At 34.1% G+C, this 23,348-nt stretch overlaps 2 protein-coding genes across 6 annotated transcripts in view; one reads left to right on the top strand and one right to left on the bottom strand.

The window, feature by feature from the left end:
- The first annotated feature begins 894 nt into the window (after positions 1–894).
- USB1_1 (poly(U)-specific 3'-to-5' RNA exonuclease) lies at positions 895–6,880 on the top strand. Of its 4 annotated transcripts, XM_051215919.1 has the most exons (7): positions 895–928; positions 2,402–2,671; positions 2,704–2,890; positions 2,926–2,979; positions 3,011–3,119; positions 3,152–3,235; positions 3,271–6,880. In XM_051215919.1, the coding sequence occupies exons 2-7, from the start codon at positions 2,473–2,475 to the stop codon at positions 3,376–3,378; spliced, it is 741 nt and encodes a 246-aa protein (XP_051066464.1). In that variant the 5' UTR covers positions 895–928; positions 2,402–2,472; the 3' UTR covers positions 3,379–6,880. The 4 variants fall into 4 exon arrangements, with proteins under 4 accessions (XP_051066464.1, XP_051066463.1, XP_051066466.1 ...); XM_051215918.1 differs by having other exon boundaries at positions 895–2,890; XM_051215920.1 differs by having other exon boundaries at positions 2,467–2,890; positions 3,028–3,235; positions 3,271–3,412.
- Positions 6,881–6,937: 57 nt separating this feature from the next.
- The window catches only part of ACOT8_1 (Acyl-CoA thioesterase 8), a 51,981-nt gene continuing 35,570 nt past the window's right edge, over positions 6,938–23,348 (bottom strand). Inside the window, exons 10-17 of one of the 2 annotated variants that reach the window (XM_051215917.1) lie at positions 21,415–21,484; positions 17,011–17,175; positions 15,595–15,931; positions 14,549–14,685; positions 11,739–11,985; positions 9,739–9,902; positions 8,281–8,475; positions 6,938–7,534 (exon numbers count right to left, since the gene is read on the bottom strand). In XM_051215917.1, coding sequence (XP_051066462.1) covers positions 15,830–15,931; positions 17,011–17,175; positions 21,415–21,484 — 337 coding nt within the window. In that variant the 3' untranslated portion in view covers positions 6,938–7,534; positions 8,281–8,475; positions 9,739–9,902; ... (1 more) ...; positions 14,549–14,685; positions 15,595–15,829. Of the gene's footprint in view, positions 7,535–8,280; positions 11,986–14,548; positions 14,686–15,594; positions 15,932–17,010; positions 17,176–21,414; positions 21,485–23,348 lie in introns of both variants that reach the window. The other variant, XM_051215916.1, reaches the window with a different exon arrangement.

Below are 23,348 nucleotides of genomic sequence, written 5' to 3'. Positions count from 1 at the left end.
TCGAGTGGTTAATGACTGTAACGCCACACCCGAACAAGTGGTATCAGGGCCATCAGTGAATATTTTCATGTAGAAGCTAGATCTTCACTGGAAAACCCACTGAAGAGAGTAACATAAGTCCACCAACCTATCATTCTTATTACCGGGGAGTGATGACCGAAATTATCACCAACGCTACCCATACACATCATAGAGCTACTGACATCCGAATCCTCACTACCTAAAAATACTACGATTTGTCTCGCCGTTTCGATCAGTAAGACCACTATTTCACCTCAATTAATTTTCGGGTAACTGGTCTGGTCGTATATGAGTGTTCGAGTTGTAAATGTTACATGAATTGTTTAACATCAATTTTGGGTTGGAATGAACACGAGGTTTGATGGCCTGTGTTATTCCTAGCAATATGATGTTCATTTTTGTCAGTTTGCTTTGAAATTGCTATTTTAGGAATAAGAGCAAAGCTGACATGCACACGATAACCTGTTTGGTTTCTAAACATTTTCCAATAAGTGTAGTAACTACCATAACTACGAAAATGTACCAATAACTAACATTAACTGGTGATAGTTAAGGCAATACATCCAACTATAAGAAAAAGAACAGAAAACGGTGAATGCGATCAAACAATTATAAACGAAAAACAAAACGTCAGATGAAAAGACCTACAGTAGAAACCTAAATATTGCTTGAACCGTCAAATCTGAGTTTAAATCTAAGCTCCTAGTATGATACGAGCAACGTAAGTGAAATGCCTCAAAACGCCGAAGAACTCGTTTTTGCAAAAACATATGTGTCTCCACTTTGATATAATTTGTCCAGACATGGTAGCACACCAAGTAAAAGAGTTTTCTGTTCTATCTATTACCATTTCACTCGCCTGATTTCAATCCTAAAGTATTTGGCGGAACTACAAAAACGGCCTTCAGTAAGTTTTAAGTTTACACGAAGACGGATTGTGATCAGAGTTGTTACACTTCTCATCAGCACAGCTATAAGGAAACAAAACATGTGGAATAATGCTTTCAATTGACAGTAAGAACTAAGCAAATCCGCGCGCTTTGTGAACAGGAAGTGTGATCCTCACGTGATTTTTAATTCTCGAACTCGGTGTCTTTACGCAACAAAAGTACTATTTTCGACCCCCAAAGATCTGTTTTCTGCCTAACGATCCGTAACTCATTTCCTTCGAGTTTTGTCCGAATCAGCAGCTAACTGTAGTTTTGCCTCAATTTACTTTCTTAGGTTCACGTGGTTAGTTTTAGTTCAGAGATTTCCTAATCCTGGCCGGCATAAAGGGGAGTGGTTACATCGTCATGACTCAGTTTTATTAGCGATACTGAGCTAAAACATTCTACCAACAACAGGTGTTTGAGCAATCTACGGCAGGTGAACTGGGATGTTCACCCTCAAGTCTTACGCTAACTACGACAAAAGTGCCTTACGATCATACTACGGACAAGCGTTTTAGGCGAATTTGAAGGTGCAACACTTTTAATTGGCCTCACTAATACTATAGGAACATAGTGTTTCCTCTCTCACTCCAAAAGGATAAGAATGCACTAAAGCGTATCCAAAGTAGAGCCACGAAATCAGTTCGGGGACTCAAATTCAAACCTTATGAAGAGCACTTCAAACCACTTAATTTTCACCTGTCAGGGTATAGGCGTCTCACAAGTGGCCTGGTGACCTATAACTTAATTACTTCTGAGCATCCCCTAACCTACTTAAGCTCAGTCAAAACACAAACTTTAAGTGTAACATTCAGAAGTTAAAGATGCAACATAGGAGAATGGACTATACGGCTACCTTTTAATCTGTGTGATTAGTCGAATCCTGGATTTTAATACCGACTGAGGTGGTCAAAGCGACTTCTAAGGGGTCCATCAAGAGGAACCTTAACGTATTCTTAGGGACTCAGGATAATATTTTTTCATAACTAATACTTCTCTTTTGTTTTGTAAGTATACCTAGGTTCCTACTTGGAAGTGTCAATGATCGACGGCTACTAGATACGGAACCTCGTTAAACGAAATCTTCTATTCGTTCCACAACAATTTGAAGAGAATAGCTATATCATTGAACTTCACTAGTGGTAGTCAAATAATGTGGTTTTATTGTGACAACATAAGTGTGAAACTGCGGTTTTGCAATCTTACTATACTTAGTTGTTGATTCATATAAACTCAATCTACTTTGGCTCAAGTGAAAATGTAGGGTAAATGATGTTTGCACTAGAAATTAGTAAATTAGAATTCTCATTGGCCTACTGCATCAACTATTGATGTTAATTTAGCGATTAACGTGCACATCTGCATGTATTTGTGGATGGCATTATATATCCTTTATTCCCTGTATTTTTGTCTCCATTATTTATCATTTGTTTGCCATCTTGTTTTAGTGAATGTGTGCAATTCATCATTTAATTAAATACACCTAACTTGCGTATGTTCTTTACGACTTCAGTGTGATATGAACACACAATTGGTTGAATATTCATCTAGTGATGAAGAAGAAACTGAAAAACTGGAGCTGCCTACAATACTTCAAGATTTAAATTCTGATTCCTTTCGTTTTTTTGTTCGTGAAGATGATCCTTCGAAGCATGATTTTCGTAGTAGAACTTTTCCTCATGAACCTGGGAGTTGGGCCACTTCTGTGTATATTGCATGTAATCACAACAACGTCTTGTATTGTACCAAGGTTCTCATTTGCATTCTAGAATACTTGAGGCGATCAAAGACCCCGTAGTTCAATCAAATCCTGTAATGGGTGATTGTTATACTGTGGATTCTCCTCACATAAGTTTGTCGAAGACATGGCCTATTTATTTTCATTGGATTGAACATCTCGTTTGTAATCTTCGTTCTGCTGTAAGCTCTTTTGGAAAGTAAGAATACTTCGTGCATAGTTAAGTGATTTTAGGTGCTGGATTGCGCTTGATGGCGTAGAAGTTCTTGTAAATGAAGAAAACACACGGTACTCATTTTCTACTGCTTATAATCTGTAGATCCTTTTTCACTTTAGTAACTTCTGAAGAGTCACGTATAGCATTGATATCTCTACTCAATTCTGTTGATTCATGTGTCACTGCGTTTAGAGGGCCAAAGTATTATGAAGTAAGACAATCAATTTCCCTATTATTCTTCAGAATCCTAAATTCCATATGAGTTTTTTGTGGTGTAATGGGGATGTTCGTAAGAAGTATTCAACAGAAACACTAAACAATTTTTTGGTAAGACAACATTTTTCTATGAATTATTCATAAAGATGGATTTGCGAAAAGCAATATTTGTAGAATCTAAACAAATATCCCATGAAGTTACAGATATAGTGTGCAAAAGCGGAAAAAAATATTTCGACATAAATATATTGTGATCTTTTATGTAAATAGATGTACTGTGCTTTGAAATATTCATATTTCTCTACAAGCTTATTTATTTTGAAGCGTACAAAACCTTGCACAAAAAAATCCTATTAACATTAATTTAAATTAAAATAAACCGGAATAGTTTAGTATTACAGAGGGATATGAGTCCTAAGAGGAAAAGTGAGATATTTAGTGGCCCGATATCTGACCCCAAGTGGATCGTAAGATTGATTGTTATTGAATGATTGCCGTCGAAATATATACATCGCCAATCCTCGTATATACTCATCGACTTGAATCGTGTTGGTGAATAACGGAATTAAATAAGCTGAATACGAGAGTGGGTTTTTGAGTACGTATATTTCCTACAGTCATTGATCTGGACGGACAATCATAGGTACGAAGCGAAGGGAAGAAAGCAAAGCGAAATGATGCGCGGTGGAGAAGGCGTGTGAGCTAACTCGATTTAATCGAGCGTTATTCGATATTTATGGCCACACATACATGTGACGAGTAAGATAAGGAATGCACGCATACACTCCCCCCAAATGCCCCGGTACGGCCGGGAGTGAGGGGTCAGCTTTCCATCTCGAAATGCTCTTACATGACCACGTGCATACAACCACTGCCAGGGAAATCCTATTTACTGCCTTCTCGCGGCAGGGGCGTTGTTTACGAAATTATAGCTTCTGAACAAGCCAATTAATCCATTCTTCTTGAGTCACGTTTTTACCTTGTTGATTACTCATTTATCAACCCTGACTGTTTTTATATGAACGTATGTGTGTGTACACTTTTTATCCTCTGGAGGAGGTACCTACTCATGAGAAGCCTGTAACTTATTTTTGTTAGGCTATAAATGTTCATTAACTCTTGATTAAATTGATTTGGTTCACATGCCTTCTACACTGCACGTCATTTCACTTCATTCTTTTCTCTCCGCTTCGTTTCTCCGACAATTTGTCTGGATCGACAATTGTATGAAATATATGTATTCGAAATGTATTTTCGTGTTTGACTTATTTGATTCCGTTATTCACTAAAGTGGATTAAGTCGATATACGTAGAACCTAAGATCACTTGAATGAAATATGAGTGCCTTATATTTCAGTTATAAAAAGATTAATGCCCTGGTACGGCCAAGGGTGGGCAGAGTTAACTCTCCCTTTCCAATTCCTTGCACATGGCCAAGCGTATACAGCCAGGGAAGTTCTACTCACTGCCTGCTCGCACCAGTGGTGCTGTTTACGAAACTGAGAGGATGAAAATCGAATGTCAGGCGCTTTAGGCGGGCTGGTGGATACGGAGAGTTCACCTAGGGGGGTTGGGAAACCCTGATTCCAAACCAGTGGTGCACATGGGCTCCAGTATCGTGAAGTAACAAATAGCGTATGAATCAATTGTTGGTCACCAGCTACCATGGGTCTGCATTCCGTGCCGTTGCTCCATTGCCTTGTGGATCAGATCTTTAGGTCGAAGTCTCGGAGTGTGGTCCCCAAAGAAAACCACCTGCTTCGGTCTGGGCATCCGGTCATTATCCCAGCACTCACAAATCGAATGATTGATATGGCGCATATCTATTTGGTGCCTTCTTGTACCAATTTTTATGTGTTCAAACAAATATATAAAAACAGTCAAGTTTGATAAGCGAATAATTAATAAGGTCAAAATGTGGCTTAAGAAAGGTGAGTAGATCGGCTTGTTCGGAAGCTAGAATGAGTTAGTGGGCTTAAAAATAGCAACCGACACTACAGACATTTATGTACTATATGGTGGCTAGTTTTGGGCCACGTCAATCTGTTCCCATTTCCTGATTTTTAGAATCTAGATAACCCCAGCTATGTATCTTATGCGACCATTCGCCCTATCGCTGATGTTTTTCTCGTATTTACGAGAATTCACATCACCAACGGGTCCGTTCTTCATTTTTTTCAGATTCTACTCTTCACCTTATTCGGTAGTTTCAACACACACAATAAGCGAAGCACCTACGAGTTAATACGTTCCAGTCACATTTTAGGGGTTAAGTGAAGCTGTCAAATGCTACACAAAGTTGTCACTTGGTCGCCTCGTTCCGATATCATCAATGTTGGGGATATGAACTATGGGACTCAATGAACACAAGTTGCGCTTTTTGGATCGAGTAAAAAAGGTGCAATTCTTATTTCGTAATTGAACACCTAGTCTTGGTTACTAGGCTACTTAGACTGAATGTAAAAGAAGCAAAAATTACTATAAAGGATTACTTAGGTGTTTGTTTCATAGGACTTCATATCAATCAAATCTTTGATGAACAAGTAAAGTGGTATGTTCTGCTTCTTTCTAAGTACTTAGCAGAGTTGAAAGCTGAAAATGTGAAGAAGTCTCGCTGCATAATCTATTGGAGAATAAGAAAATTGATAGAGCGTTAATCTACCAAAACTTGTAAAAAAAGTAGGGATTTGAATCGAATTTTGGATTACGATCCAAGTTTCGTATAAAAGAAATAACTGCCGATTTGGTGAACTCCATTCAGGGGCAGAGTTACATGTTCACGTTTTCGTGAAATGGAATGACTTAATTTCGATTCATGGAACTACTCTAAGTTTATGAAGAGGGATAGATAGTGTTTGGTTGTGTATCTAGATGATCAGGTCGAACGAGATCGGGGTCGCGTTGGTATCAAATACACAACTGGGAAATCAAGATTGCCAGTTTACATTTATTAGATCTTATTAAGACTGATATTACGGATATGCATTCCTTCCGTATATTACAACGCGAGCATGGTGTAAAAAGATCGACTTAAAAGTCAGAACAATATATTTTCGATCAATACTTGAATCCAAACAATAATTTAGGTGCTACGGTAATAGAGAACTGAGTTTGTAAAAAAACATCGGAAGATGTATAGCCTTATTGTACAAAAGTTTACAAGTTGGTATGAATCCAAATAACCATCCTAGTTACCACACCATTATCGGCTGACCGCGAAAGCTATATCAAATAAACATAGAGTCTGCTGGAGCATTTTGAGAAAACAAGACTATAGAATTATATCCGATCAATAGGTTTTGCATGCATAAAAAATATTTCACTAGATGTTTGCAATTTATTGCTAATATGTGTTAAGATAGTGTCTCATCGATCCTAGCTTCTGGATACCAACCGGATTTCACCTCGTGCTTTGAACTGAGCGACGTATATTTGTTCACTTGCTATTGTTTGCTCGAATCTTCTCATTGATGTTTAGGACTGCCAATGGAAAGATTCAAGCAAACAATACCAAGTGAATTTAAACTTCACTTCATTGCACAAACAAGTAGCTATCAGGACTCAGTAGCTAAGCGGATAACTTGATGGCATTTGAAACGAACGGTACTAGGTTCCAGTCCCGGAGTGAACAACAACTCCAGGATGCATGTACATCCAGCCGGTGAGTCCCAAATAGGACGAAACGCTTGTCCTAGATCCCACTGCTAACCACCATGTTTCCTTATGTATATTGGTTTGAATTTTTGCATAAGGATATGTGTCAATGATTTTCGTGACTAACATTAATCTGGAAGAACTTATATAAATTTGGAGTTAAGGCTAGTAACTCCACTTTTCATCCACCTATCAAAGAAGGATACTGCTTGCTCAATTCACTTTAGTAAAAACTGAACAGAAGGTTAGAAAAAGCACTTAGTGTGAATAGTCTTAATCAATAATCTAACCGAAAGTCACTTCACTGTTGAAGTGGAATGGCCTGTGAGCTTTTATGAGGAAAATATTAAAAGGACATTCAATTCGTTGTAATTTAGTAGTGAATAACAATTATGAGGGAAATACTGCAAACATATTAATCAGAGAATCACAGCACCGATATCACAACTATAGTTTAAAAGTACGATATAGCCAGAACATAATATCAAGAGACTTCTTTGTGTGCTGAGGAATGTTGCATAGATATATATGTCCATGACAGGAATTAAGATATACAAAAAGATAATAAAATTTAAAGTCAGGTGCCTATATGGATGTAAGATTATTTCTCGGCTTGTTCTGCTAGTTCACTCATTGATGTATAGGATGAGACTGGTGTCATTTGTTGGGTCCGCACCAAGCCTTGTTGAGCCATGCTTGCCAGGAGACAGCCTTCTCTATTCCAAATGTCTCCATATGAAAGTGTCAAAGCGCCACCTGCACACCAAAAAACAGGGTTTTAATTTAGATGGTTAGATAGCAATCCTGAATGTCCATCAAAGAAGGTTAACAAAATGTTTTACAAACTTGAGCAGACTAAAGACCTAGAAGATTTCCTAACATAAAGTTAAGTAGATCACAGAATTTTCAGAAAAAATACTGTGAAAGGTTATACATTAATATAATTCATGAGTTGCAAGCTTTTATAAACACTCCTATATGAGATCGAATCAATAATCACAATTAGGCAGTGGTTTTCTGTTAACCCAGTTCTTCATATGGATGGATTGTTACACCGTATCTACAATTTTTTGCATACTATAATAAATGATTGCCTGTAGTTCACGTGACTTCAACAATTCAAGATGCACAATTTGTTTCCTAATTAAATGATATAAAATCTTGGCAGATGAACAGAATAAACCATATCCTCATGTTTATAAGACGATACTAAACATTAATGAAAATAGCAAAATCTAGAATGATTGTAGTGATCGCTCAAAATCAAATGATTTCGTAGCAAATTTAAAACTAGTTCACACTACTGTGCTGTTGAGATTCTGTAACATGGAAAACTGTCTAGTCAAAATCTAGTTCAGTTACAGTATTTTACTACATTGTCTTTTGAACTCTAATGTCGTTACTGAAAATGACTTTAAAAATAGGATTATTGGTAAACAAAAAAGTAATGATTTTCGCCTAAACACTGTTCCAAAACTGATAATCTGCGATAGCTGACGAACCTACGTAATTTGCTCTTGTTCCAATCAAAATCCATTCGTCCGGCTTAATCTCTACTTCGGGATTGTGAAACCATATGCTTTGATTTAGTGTGACCAAGTATAAAACATGATGTGGTTCAGTAAGAGCGACCCATAACAAAAAAGCATCCGATAAATACGCTAGGAAGGCATCACGATAAGAATGTAGAGAGGCGGCTAGGAAACGAAAAACAAACAAATAGATTTTTTTAAAGTAGCAAGACTTCTGGACCATTCACATAGACTCAGTAAACTATTATATACTTGATAATTCTCCTAGACAATGTAAGTGTAAGTGCTCTAAGAAATAGTGATTGTATTGACCACATACTCCTAACATGATAGGATATTAACGTGCTGAAAAATATCAATAACCGAAGGAAAATTTAGCGGCCTAGTGCACTCACTTCTCATCTTAGTAATACAGCACACCAAAAATATTTATAATGCTCTTAGAATAATAAACGAGCGAAACAATATTATTTCTGAATGATTAGCTATCAAACAAATTTCAACCAACAGGACTATTTACACTTTTCATCTACCCAACTAGAATGCAATGATATTACATGAAAAAGACAGTAGAAAATCGCCTGAATCATTAAGATGGATAGTTGGTTCAGCCTAACATAAATTATTATTTGTATGATTAAGTGATATCTCCATATTATCAGCTATAGTATTTCAAGTGAAAAATGACCTGAATAAATCACAGGATAGGAAAAAAAATGAAAATCTATTTACCTCACATAGGACAATAAGACAAACTGAATAACCTTACTGACACTTGCTGTAGACCGATGTCAAACTACTATAGTTCTTGAAGACGATTGAAGCAAACATAAATCTTGTGATTTCAATAAACTCACAAAGATAATTATAATCCCATACATTGTTCTTTTTCTGTAAGAATAGTAGGTTAAGAAAGAATGGTAATAGAGTAGCTTAGAGGGGCATGGGTTCCACTGTGAAATGAAGTGTCGATTATCTGGAAATTTACTTCGCTCAATTGACCTAGAAATGCCACGAGCATTATGTGATAATATAAATAGACAAAGTACTTAGTATGACATAGGGAAACATTATGTATTATTGGTTCTGTACTTGTTTATCCAGTTGACCAGCAGCAGTATTTGATTAATAAAAGAACATTTTAAACAAAAGAGCATAAGGACGTTTCCAGGAATTCCTAAACTTTGTTAAAACTGCAACCGGCTCACTTGTGAGGTAGACAATTCGAGCACTGAGAAAAGTAATGATATAACAGAAAGGTTTTAAATGGTCACATGACCTGTTATGCTTAATCTATTAGTCACTTGAATCAGCGAGTTATTCTCCTCATTGTCGTAAGTCAAGGAAGATTTGTAGTCTTTGAAAACGGTGCGCATTACATACGGAAAATAAAAGTAGAAAATAGCTTAATAAATGTTAACGACTTACAAGGTGGTTCCTTTAAACGGATCCAAGAGTGTAGTTGTCCACCAACATTTGACTTAAAACCAAGAACATATTCAGGTTCACAGAATACTGTTTCAATAGGTGAATTAGCATCGAAACTTTGATAATGTAGTACCCGAGTTCGTGGTACATTTGGCAAGTTGTCACTAACAAAAAATGAAGTAATTGAATCAAATAGTTAGAAAACCGTATTCATGACACTCGGTGCAAATTATTATTTTCTAATGAAGTATAAAATTTCGTAATGCTTAATATGAAGCGCACCAAAAAGGAATCTTTTTTGTTTAGCAACAGGCTGACGATAGAACGACGATGTTGATAAATTCAGTTAGTATGAAGGCAACAACAGAAAAGTTTCAACAAGTGAAATAAGTATAAAATAACACTTTTTGTAAATAGAAACGTACAAAATTATTCAGTCCATAATAATAAAACTAAAATAGTCATTCTAATAGAACAGTTTCCTCTAAAATATAATCCAATGTTTAACTTTCCATATCAATTTATGTTATTTCTCTCCAACTATTTTTCGTCTTATTAATCTTCCTTCTAGCTTTGCTAACATAAATTGTGACAAGTCAAGTTGATACATATCATGTCAGTTCCTATGTTAAATTTAACTAATGACTGGTTGAAGCAGAACCATTAGACTATGTTTTAGATATAAATGATATCTGTTATATGTTTAATGGTCTGGTACTACGAAACTTTGTGGTAAATGTATGGTTTTAGTAAGCCAAGAGTGAAAATGTAAATATATTTTTTGGTATAACCCAGTTAGATAAGTTATTTTCAGGTGGGCTCATCATTTTAACTCGTTCAGGAGGAAATTGACTAAGTTTTATGTAAAAAATTATATCGTTTGGAGTTTAAAGGTTGAACTTTGATATTAAATCAAATATGAACACTTTAATTGCTGTGGTTATATATTACAATGTGTGAATGTACAATTTAGAAAAAACGAACGCCACGATACCGACAAGTCAACTATATTGGAGCTATGGACATACAGTGCGCATATGAGAGTACGAACTTTTAAATACTGTCAAAAACATTAATCAAACATGATAATCAATAAATTTTTTGTTATATCCCAATAAGTAGCGAAATTGCATTTCTGACATTTCTGACTTAATGTAAGCCACTTATTCAGAGAAAATAAATTAACACAATTCTAAATAGTACAAAGAAAACAATGCAGAATATTTTTAGTACAATAAAAATCATGACAGGCCTCAATATGTCAATGTCCAGTTATTCTTAGTTAGGAATCAGTATTTCGGAAGTCCATGAGTGAAAATCAATCATTAGTATTAAATGAATAAAAGGAATATTTCTCCAATTTCCGACCTCACAGAGAGATAGAGAAATAAGGCACATACATAATCATAACTATAAACTTATTAGCGTTAATAACAAGAGCATCATTCCTACAGTTGAAGAACACATGGAACTCAGAAAAACTATCAGCCAACATCCAACTCACAATCTTCAATGCAAACATCAAGACACTTCTATTGTACAGGGCAGAAACGTGCAGAACAAATTTAACCATAAAAAAAGTACAGTTATTTATAAACAATTGTCTAAACAAGATACTTCAGATCCGTTGGCCAGACACCATCAGCAACAACCTACTGTGACAGAGAACAAACCAACTTCCAGCTGAACAGGAAATTAGGGAAATATACTGGAGATGGATAAAACACACTTTGTGGAAATCATCGAACTGCATCACGAGGCAAGCCTTAACTTGAAATCCTCAAGGTAAACAGAAAAGAGGAAGACTAAAGAACACACTGAGTCGGGAATCGGAGGCAGACATGAGAAGAATGAATAGTAGTTGGAAGCAACTGGAAAGGGAGGGGCCAAAGACAGAGTTGGTTGTCGAATCTTGGTAGGCATTCTATTCTCCCACAAGGAGTAAAAGACGTGAGTGAAAAAGTAAAACCGCAACCAAAATTTTCAGACATTGAACTTACAAATCCAGTGATTTCACATATGAATTAAAATCTTGGAGTTTTTCAACATACGGAACATTAGGCATGGGAGACAAAAAGGATGCAGCATCCTTCTCAGGTGTTTTAAATGAACAATCCATGCGAAAATACGGAGTAATTGAATCCGATTCACTTTTATTTATTGGAAAAGCTTCAACTAATCTATGACAAAATGAACGTCCATCACGAAGTTTTGTAACATAGTAATCATTCGGTTCAAGTACATTTGCTGAAAAAAAAAACAAATTAGAGCATCAGCAAATCAGAAAAACAGGATCCAGTCCCTGATATGGAATAACAAAAGCATGTTCTAAAAGTAAAAAGAATATCAAAGCAAATCAGGAAAATGAAACTATAGAAAAAAAAGATGGCTATAGATTAATATATTTAAAATCAAAAGCCAAAGACAGAGGAAATATCCAATTATATCCTGGTTATTTTTGAGAGATGATACTGAAAATATCCAACCATCAATTTCGTATATTTTGTCATCCACAACTCAAAGTCACAGACCTACATTACATAGTTGAGAGAAACATCAATTATTTAATAATTTATACAACCAAAGACGCTGGACGGAAAACGCAAAAGAATAATCACTATGTAACTCAAATCTTAGCAACCGTTTCGCAAATTGATCAACTCGCTGACATTTTTCAGTCAATAACTTCAGCATTTTTCCCGTGACGAAGTACTAAATTCATTACTCTAATGTTTCTGCAGTGATAAAAACAAGTGAAAAGAAACATAAGTTTGGATTTTTGGGCGGATATGTGACAGTTAACTGATAAGTCTTGAATCGGTTTCCTAAGCTCTTCTAATAGTCTCATGCTAAATCTACACGACAATGTGAACACGGAGAAAGAGCGCAAAATGTGGAGAGAATGCTTTCTTCCAAGGTTAATCCATAAACAGAAAATCGAGGGTATTTATAGTATTTCAGAATGCCTTTGGCTTCTGGAAGAATCTGGAACTATACGAAACATAGTAGAAGGATATGTAACCATCCAGTCAGAAATGTGACTCGTGACCTTACTTTCTAGATTGTTCTGAGAAACTTCTACTCAACGCTGACGGGATAAAATGTTTCACAGTGTCTTCAGGGACCCTCTGGACTATTTCAAGGAATACATTTGATTTCCCCAACACCTTTCTTCTTACAAAAAATAAGACTACATCTTTAAATCTACTTGCCACATCATTACAATTAGTAGTTTACTGAATTTATCGCGATTCGGAATGCAGAGAATAGAAAGTCGAATCAAATCATAGGATTTAATGTTAGGAAGTTGAAGAACTCCACAAACAAATTATTAACCGTCATTTTAGGTTGCACATATCCCCACCACCACTGTTTCCTTTGATATGCTTAAAGTAAGAGAAAACCCACCATGAATTTTGTTTAAATCAAAAAGATATTGAAAAATTTATGCTAATTTCTTATTAATTATAGATGCTTTGTAATGAAAAACTTAGTTTCAGGCTGACCGAATTTTCTTACAATTAAAAATATTATACCATTACCGTAGATTTTAAAGTACTCTTGTGTTAAATAGAACTGATGAAAAGCAAAACGGGAATTTCATATTAAACAAAGATTTTTCAATACAAAAAACTAAATAAGTCAATGATTAAAAAGTTAAATTATTTCACCGGATTTCATACAAGTACAGCTTAAAAACTGTGATTACGATTTCTAGTCAAAGCCTAATAGGTAATGAGACAGTGAGCTGTCAAGACAGTAAAACACACATCAAACGAAATGCATGTTGCATCATAATGGTAAAAACAGCCATTTTTCTACGTTAATAACAAACATGGTGACTGAGCATCAGATATTCTAACACATACGCTACATTGAACAGTAAAGCACAGATAGTCAGAGGTTTGTGTAATTACGATAAAGTATATAAAAATGGTCAAGGATTGAAACAATTAAAATCTACTGCATTTATATAGTACGCAACAAGAGGTTATCTTTTCTGAAAACCACTGTCAGTGGATGTTAATCAACCATAGTAAGGGCACAAAATTATATCCGAAGACATTCGAAAATATCAGTTTTTTAATCATTTCAACCACTTAGAACGCTGAGCTTCTCTAAACATAAAGCGAAGACAAAATTATAACTGATGCAAATGGTATCAACAATGTACTGAAGTGTGAACATGTTTGAAGTAGCAAAAACCTATTGTCGAATGCTTTCCCGTTTGTATGAAAAGTGAAAAAATGGATACACAAAATCAATAAAAGTGGTCCCCACTTATAATAATTTGAAATAATAGATGATTAAAAAACTGTTACATCCTAGCACGTTTCCCACGCTGAAGTTTGTTTACGTTTAATTTTGTTGAGCGTTTCAATTAACTTGTTTGACTGACAGTGTTATTCAAATACTAACAAGTTGTATATTATCATGCATCACATGTAATATATATATATATATATATATATATATATATATATATACTTGAATCTTATTAATTCATTCGACTCTTGATTCGTCTCTGTAATCGCTCGTGTTTGCAATACTGCCCGAATTAACTTGATGAGCTTGTGGCTTAGTGATCTCTGCTTTTTAATAATAAGTTGTAGTCGGTCATTTGTGTTCCTTTCTGAAATTCATACACCTTTGTGATTTATTTAATAAAGGTTATCAGGAAGATTGATATACGAAGTCTAAGGAATTATATCGAAAATAATCCTTTACATCATTATCGAATAGAGTTCTTCTGTTGGTTTAAAATCGCCCCATGATACATTTTTACAAAACGCATTACTAATTAACTTACATCGGTCATGAAAATAACAGTGTAGGCTATTCGGTCTGAAATCTTTAGGAACGGTTTTACTCGCAGCCATTAAAGCTTGAGCCATGAGCTCACCACCATAAATAGTTCGTGGATTAGGCAAGAACACGCGTTCACCTCTGAAAAAAATCACATAAGAGATTACATTCTAACTGAGTTTACAATAAAAAGTATATATTTCAGTGACAGGCACTATTACATTATAGTCACAAAATTTTCAAGTTTTCTGTCATTACAGTAATGAAATGTCGAATGCCTGATAGAAAATAAGCTTCTATAATAACCTTTCGACTGAATAAAATGATGTATATGACTAAAAACAATAATACTAGGAGTTACTTATTTTGCAGAAATTCACAAAGTCACATCTAAATGGTGAACCCTTACAGCTGTCAATAGAATATAATAGACAAAACTGATAACTTGAAAATAGTATAATCCTTTTATATGACACATTTTAACGTCTACAAGCGCAAACTTCGGTATTTAAAACAAATTCATTATCCAATGTATGAGATTAAATTCTATTCCTTTTCGAAACAAACCACTCATCGTATGCATGTATTTCAACGACCACCTGGTGATTCATAGACTGGGTATTTTCACTACACCAAGTCTTGGAGATAGAAAGCAGAACTTGCTAACCGAAAGTTGTTATCAAAACAAATTCCTTTATACAGAAAGTGTTACTGCTTAAAATTACACACATACCACTTGTGAAGACTACTTTTAAAAAATAAGCAAACAAATTCACGAATTTTAACGTCCTTGTGCACATTCAACAAATATATGTTAAAACATGTGCAAAACAATGTTGTTATTTCATTCCCTCATAATAAATCACTAACTGTTCACAGTTTTCAAGAAGTGTATTAATCCACCGTTGTAGAATACATTGCTAATAAGTAGTTATTGTATGTCTACCTATATGTAACCAGTTTTTTGTATGTCAAGCTACAAGAATACAATCAGCATCCTATTAAAATTAAACTATATTCAATGTAATTTAAAAATAATATTAATCTTGCCTGTATACATTTTCTCTTTGTAATTTCATATCCAACAATTTAGTAATAAATTTATCACCAATATTCATTGTTCCAAGTAGGAATATTCAAAAGCTAAAAAAACAGAATTGAATTCAATAATGTGAATTGTTATTATTATGGAAGAGAGAAAACAAAAAGGCAATGAGCATTATCACCAGATACATTTTTCTAATGAATAGTACAGAAATTATTCGCACAGAAACATTAGTTTTTTCTAACAAACAAAATTGTTTAATGTATTTCGGAGAAAAGTGGAATTCTCATTTGCCAATTGTTTCAAAATAATTTGAGATTCCTCTGGATATTGTAATGATGGCTGTAAGAAATTGAAATGATAAAATTTTTTTTAGAAAAAATGGTTAGAAGCAAGTAGACAATATTATGAAATCAAATCAAATTTACTTCAAACTTTTATTAGTAATAACCCAAGTAATCATATTTCATGTGGGAAAATTTGAACATGCGATATATTGGTTATGTTTAAATGAATTATTTTAAAAAGATTTCATATTGAGTCACAGAATTGCAAATATGTATATAAGGTACTTATTTATTAAATAATTTGGATATATAAACTAAAACATGTTAATTAATTCAAGATAGATGACATTACATAGTAACAAAAAAACATTTCAGGGAAATAAATAGTGATAGGTAAAAAATATAATAAGATATAAGTTGAGGAGAATGAAACACTGATAAGAGGAAAGAAAAATGTATTAGAATTATTGGTGACTTTATGTTTGTGCAATATATGACAATTTTATTTGTTATTCAGTTGCGCAACATCTACGATATTTACATTATAGAGTAGAATAAAATACAACAATAATAGCTAGATGATAACAATAATGCAGTAGATCAACTTTGTACAATTCATCATTGAGAAACAAAGAGTATCTTAACTAATCAATATCTCTTTGAAATCATGAAACGATCAATGTTAGACCACTACTGAAACCCTGAGTTGGTTGGAGTTAGACCTTAACACCGTTCGATTTCGGTTCAGAGGTTAGACATTCACGCACAAGACCAAACGTCCTAGGTTTGATTCCTGCGTGCAGGATCGTGGATACGCACTACTGAGGAGTCCAATACTAGGATTTCCATTAAACTAACAACTAGCAAAGAAATGTTATTTACTGGAATTGGATCCATCGATGAAAGGTTAAAAATTTAACCAACAATTCAACATAGGGGGAAGTCGATTGTCCATATCGCACTAAGAAACCATTAAATTTGAGTGTGTTTTGTTTTACTGCTAACAACTGATACATCAACCTGTAATAAATCAAATCTCGAATGACAAAAATAATCAGAAAACAGTTGAAGATTTACATTAAAAAACAGCTTTTAGTTTTAAAGGAAAATCGAAAGAGAATTCATATGACATACGTAATAACTTGCATAATTTCGTAAGAATTTAACAATCATATTTGTGAATTTTATTGATTTCCGAAGATTTGAATCTTTTTGAGCATCATGGTAAAATTTATTCACAACAGCTACAAACAATTGACTAGGAGACAATTCTGGAGTTGAAGATACATAGGCTAAACACTGAGAATAGAGGTTAAGAAAAAAACAACGAGATAGGAAGAGAGAGAAATAAAACTGATATCTTGCATTAAAAAGTATCAATTGTATGTAATAAGAACAAAAACCACTTTATTTCTATTGTAAAAAGGTAATTTAATGAAACGGTTACCTTATAACTGAATGAAGATAAATCAAGAACAATTGATCAGTGTAGATTATATAACAACCCATTATGGTCCAGTAAAAATATCTAATATGACCAAAACGATAAAATTTCACTCAACTCACAAACTTATTGAATTACAATCGTGATAAACATTTACAAACCCGAAATTTGCGAAGCCACTCAATATTCATTAATTGTTTGTTTCAATTAAAGTAATATTTATGTTTATAGGATAAGTTAAATGTGTATTCACAATCGCTCAATGGTGAATATTTTATCTCATGATATGTTTACTATCATTTTAGTAAAAATCAGTGACGGTGGTCAATAATAAAAAATAAGATCTAATTTTTTGCGTTGGACAAAAAAATCTTTCTACTTGGCAAAACAACGATTCATAAATTGATGCCATGTATTTTCAAAAGACGGAATAATAATTTATATGTACACACTAACATTTACTTAGTTGCAAGGCATAGAGCTGATAGCGTCTACACAAACATGAAGAAATAGCATAACAGAATGGTAGTGAATTAACTACTTCTACAGCATATTCCAAAGATACTGTCCTTGGATAAATTTTGAAAAAATCTAAGATAACAGTTTCACAATTATTGAATAAAGAAAGTGAGTAGATTCAAAACATCGACCTGTGGATACTATAATGTCATTTATATCAATGCGCAAAGACAGTTATAGAAACGAATTATGATGGAAGTCTCAAAAGTCCAGATCAAGAGAATAAATAAGGATCTATGGGATTCAGGTCGGTAGACATATTGCCATAGATCCAAATCATTAATTGCTGTCCAGAAACGTAGTTAACCTATTCCATTAATGAGATAAGACATTAGACAAAACAGAAAAATTGTCATGAGTATATATATATATATATATATATATATATATATATATATATATATATATATATATATATAGAGAGAGAGAGAGAGAGAGAGAGAGAGATTCAAGTGTTCTATGTAGTTTCTAGTACAGAAAACATCAATGTACGTTATGAAAGAATTTCAACCAGTAACAAAATATTCTAGAATTCGGAAGAGTAAAATTAAGGTATCCAATCTTGGAATTGACTTTTAAAACCTTGAATCAATTTGTAGATTTTGTTCGCACTTTGATGTGTTGCTTTTTTGAAAGAGCATTGAACTTTTTAAGATAGTTTTTATCACAACGCGATATGAAACTATGACACGTTAGACAGGTGTTTTATTTTACATTTCTGGGATGAATAGTTAAATGTCGAAAGATTCGAAATTCACATAACAGAAAACAATCTGAACGGATATACTCTGAATGTTAAACTCTATCCAAAAAATAGAATGCACAAATGAAATTGCAGTGGGACCTAATTTACTTTCAATGAACGTTCACTTAACTCCCAAGCCCGGGTAAAAGAAAAGGAATGTGAATGAGGTCAGAAACCCCATCCGGTAGAAAACAATCTTGCTAAAAAACGCTAACTAGAATAACAATTTAAACCAATTAAACTCTGTCCTGACAGTTCGAGGATCTTCTTTTAGAGGAATTATGACGCCTCATGGTGAAACCCGAGAATCTTCGGGAGTCATGACGCCGACATCCCTTCTAACAACCAATGCAACAATTAATATGGGTACATGGAATGTTCAGACAATGTGGGAGACCAGGAGGACGAGTCAAATAGCTACAGAAATGAGGAGATACAATTTGATGGTGCTCGGAATAAGTGAAACGCATTGGACCCAAGCTGGACAGTGAAGGTTAAATTCAGAAAAGATACTGCTGTACTTTGATCAAGAAGAAGAAAATGCCCCTCACACAGAAGCAAACAAGCAAGTGAAGAAGAGCAAGCACGGACCACAGTGAACAGCTCGAATACAGTTAGACGATTTGGACTTTACAGATGACCTAGCTCTTTTACTCCATACACATAAACAAATTTGCGTGAAAACAGCCAGTGTAGCAACAGCCTCTACAACAGTAAGTCTTCACAAAAACACAACGAAAAGAGCAACATCCTCAAATACAACACAGAGAACACTAATACAATCATACTTGGTGGAGAAATTCTGGAAGACGTGGAACATCATACGTAGCTGGACAGCGTCATTGATAAAAAAGGAGGATCTGATGCAAACGTGAAAGTATAGATTGTCAAAGCATGGGCACCATTCCTACAGTTGAAGAACACATGGAACTCAGAAAAACTATCAGCCAACATCCAACTCACAATCTTCAATGCAAACATCAAGACACTTCTATTGTACAGGGCAGAAACGTGCAGAACAAATTTAACCATAAAAAAAGTACAGTTATTTATAAACAATTGTCTAAACAAGATACTTCAGATCCGTTGGCCAGACACCATCAGCAACAACCTACTGTGACAGAGAACAAACCAACTTCCAGCTGAACAGGAAATTAGGGAAATATACTGGAGATGGATAAAACACACTTTGTGGAAATCATCGAACTGCATCACGAGGCAAGCCTTAACTTGAAATCCTCAAGGTAAACAGAAAAGAGGAAGACTAAAGAACACACTGAGTCGGGAATCGGAGGCAGACATGAGAAGAATGAATAGTAGTTGGAAGCAACTGGAAAGGGAGGGCCAAAGACAGAGTTGGTTGTCGAATCTTGGTAGACATTCTATTCTCCCACGGGGGGTAACAGGCATGCGTATGTTACTTGTTATATCCCGAGAATTATGAATGGTAACTTTTGAGAACTCTTTATGAACCAATACGATACATATATTTTCATTGTGTAATTGTTAAGTAGCCAAACTATGTATATTCATGTTCCTCTTATTATAAGCTTTATTTTGACCCATAGAATATCATTATACGATTTACTGTTCTCGATTTATGCCCAATCTATTAGTTACAGTCTCCCACATTCACAGTCACTTTTAGCTAGATCTTGTACAAATGTTGTTCTCTATTTTGTGGTGCGATGTAGTCTGTTTGGTTTGTATATAAACCCAGTATGTTTGGAATACATGATTCACATCGCAGAGGCTGAGATTGGTGTTTTGAACTCATCGAGCAGGGCTAGGCAGGAATAAGGACCGACAAGAACACTAGACTGCTCTTACGGGCTTAGGCGTAATTGGTCCGATCGATAAACCACTGTCATCTAATTGGCGACGTCATTGCATTGTATATATATTGATAGGGGCACAAGGCCACAAGTTATAATATTGTTAAGTAACGTTCACTTGGTTAATATGAAAATAACAGTCTTTCATAACGAATTGGCCGAATGATTGATGCGTGCATAATATATTGCATAAAAATAAATTTATAATTTAAAAACGTGTAGCAGTAAATGAATATGATCAAATTAACAAGATATTTATCTGCATAGAAAATCCATGTGAATTTAAAAAGGTTTGCAGTAAATAACCCATGACCGATAAGCAAAGAATTTCATCCCAAAAGTTATTTGCCCTTAACTGAACGTCGATAATGATAGGACGTAGTGTAAGTAGTTAAGCACAACTGGAAAAACTGCCAAAGTATCTCTGCGAATAAGTAAAGACGAAACTAAGTAGTAGAAAGAAGAACGATCTAGAAACGCTTAATATAGATGAAGATTAGAACTTGTTGATACTACTTCCAGTGAATGTTTCGTAATTATTCTAAAAGACAACTCTAAGAGACCTCAGTGTAACTAGTAATTATGTATTAAGCAAATTAACGTGACGTTTACTTCTGATAGCATGAACACCAGCTCTCTCTTTCGTATAAGCTCTCACATTATCGTTTTCACCTGAATTTCTAGCGTGAATAAGTATATATCGACTGTTCCCAACTTCAAGATATTAATTGTTCTCAACAAAATCTGTTTTGAACACTACTTATTCAGGGGTTTAAAGTAATATAGAAAGTTAAACGAACTCTAGCAAATAACATTTTCTTAAAGATCAACGTGGTTAACTGTCTTTTAATTACATTAAAAGAGAAAAGCGTTAGACTAATATACTAACCAACAGTAATAAACAACTTTGCAAACTGAATAAAAACCTTTAGTGATTATTGTAAAGAAATAGTCACTCCAAACATGCAAAACATGGATCAACGACCAATACTTACTGGATCAAAAAGAAATTCCAAGACAGAATATGAATCGACTGGCCAATTAGAATCCAAGGTACAGAGTTTACTTTGTTAAGATATAAAAAATTGATAAAGAAAGTAACCGTAAAAGGTTATTTAACAATCTAAATTTGTATATTATTGAAAATTGTAATCATTATTCTAAAAAAGGATTTTCTTTACCATTACATCAAAGATAAAAGAAACTAGTGGAAAATCTCTAAAACATGAATTACATATCAACTAAGTAATAGTCTATAATTCCCCTATATATAATTGTTATGAACGGGGAATTAAGAAGCCCAGACAATTACGAAAGCTATTTTCTTGGGACGTTATTGCATTTCATTCAAAACCTGTAAAACACTTATATTTATTTTTGTCCCTATCTTATTCTACATAACACGAGCTTTCGTTCTATGTATCATTCACTAGCATACCCTTTTTTGTTCCAAAAATATTGTAATTTAAACATTATATTTTGCACTATATTTTCTACCCTAATTCCCTGTTTCGGGGCATAACTGTATTTTTCCAAATTATCGTACGTCGTGGTCAAGATATGCACTTATTTATTCATGTACATTTTTGTAGTAATCCGAATTCAGAGAATCCAGAGTTCAGTGTTCCAACTGTCTTGTCTTCTTTCACTTGCGTGCTTGCCAACCAGTCAGGATTTAGGATAGTTCTCTCTACCCCGATCGAACTCACGCGTATTAGACTCAAGGTTAAGCCACTCAGCCTAACGCGTCAAGGTCATAGTTTAGTCTAGACAGATCAAGGTGAAGTCATAACAAGTATCACGGGGTAAAAGCAATTCAAGGTCATAACAATAATATAGTTATTTAGTTCATTTTTCATTTCAATAAGAAATTAGTAACTTAAATACATTCAAGATAAAGATTGAGTAATGAAAAATTCCAATCAACCATAGAACTTAAATTTTTCCTTAGTAAAGGAATAATTATTTATTAAGAAGAGTAAGGTATTATTATTTGAAATTAACCAGAAGAAAACAGATATTTATAAAATAATCAAATCTTTATGATTAAGAAAATAAAATTTATCTATATATTAGAGACTATGAGACATGTTAACTAAGGTCTTTAATAAACTCTTACAACTTTCAGACCTATGAAACCTACAATTACGCGTATGATATGAACCATCGATCATTGACTACGTAATTATTTGTGTTATATTGTATTTAGTCGAAAATATTAGATATTAAGTTTGTACGACAATCGTCATTGAGTGTCAAAAGTTTATTGTGCCTATATTACAGCTCATTTCGGATAAACTGAATAAACAATTCTCTTTTCATCTTCTTAGGTCAAATTAATTCAGGAGACAAATATTTGTGGAAAGGTTTACTGATATACACAAAAGAACATTTTTCCAAGCAAGTAACACTAACGCATACACATGTTTCCAGTGACCAGCTAAATAAGGTAAAACAAAAGCAGTATACTAAATGACCAACAAATTACTTGTAAACAAAGTTGTCCTTAATAGAGATGGAAAGGAAGCATCCATTCAGTTAAGAACTTTGGTGTGAATAAATTCAACTATATAAATTAAAAACTGGAAAAAATGTCGTCTAGGAGTTTTGGCATCCTCCACAACTTAGTACAAATTCCTGAGGGGATAGAAGCTCATTGATTTGTTTTCCCTATGTTGAAACTTTAATATTATTAACTATATGGCTTAAACCTGTTGGATTGACTCCTGGATTATTCAACGTCAATCAATTAATTATTGTTGAATTGGAACTTTGGGTTAATAAAAAATGAGCGCAATGGTTGTGTTAGAAGTAATAATTTTTGGCAATCACAAGCCAGATCTTATCTTTCCATATTTCTTAACCTTACTACGACATAACATACTGGGAAAGCAATTACGAATCTTGTAGCCTAGTGTTTTGAAACTCG

This window comes from Schistosoma haematobium, chromosome 4 (assembly GCF_000699445.3).
Source record: "Schistosoma haematobium chromosome 4, whole genome shotgun sequence".
Classification (NCBI taxonomy): domain Eukaryota; kingdom Metazoa; phylum Platyhelminthes; class Trematoda; order Strigeidida; family Schistosomatidae; genus Schistosoma; species Schistosoma haematobium.
The sequence above is the reverse complement of the archived record's forward strand: the minus strand, read 5'-3'. Positions and strand labels throughout refer to the sequence as shown.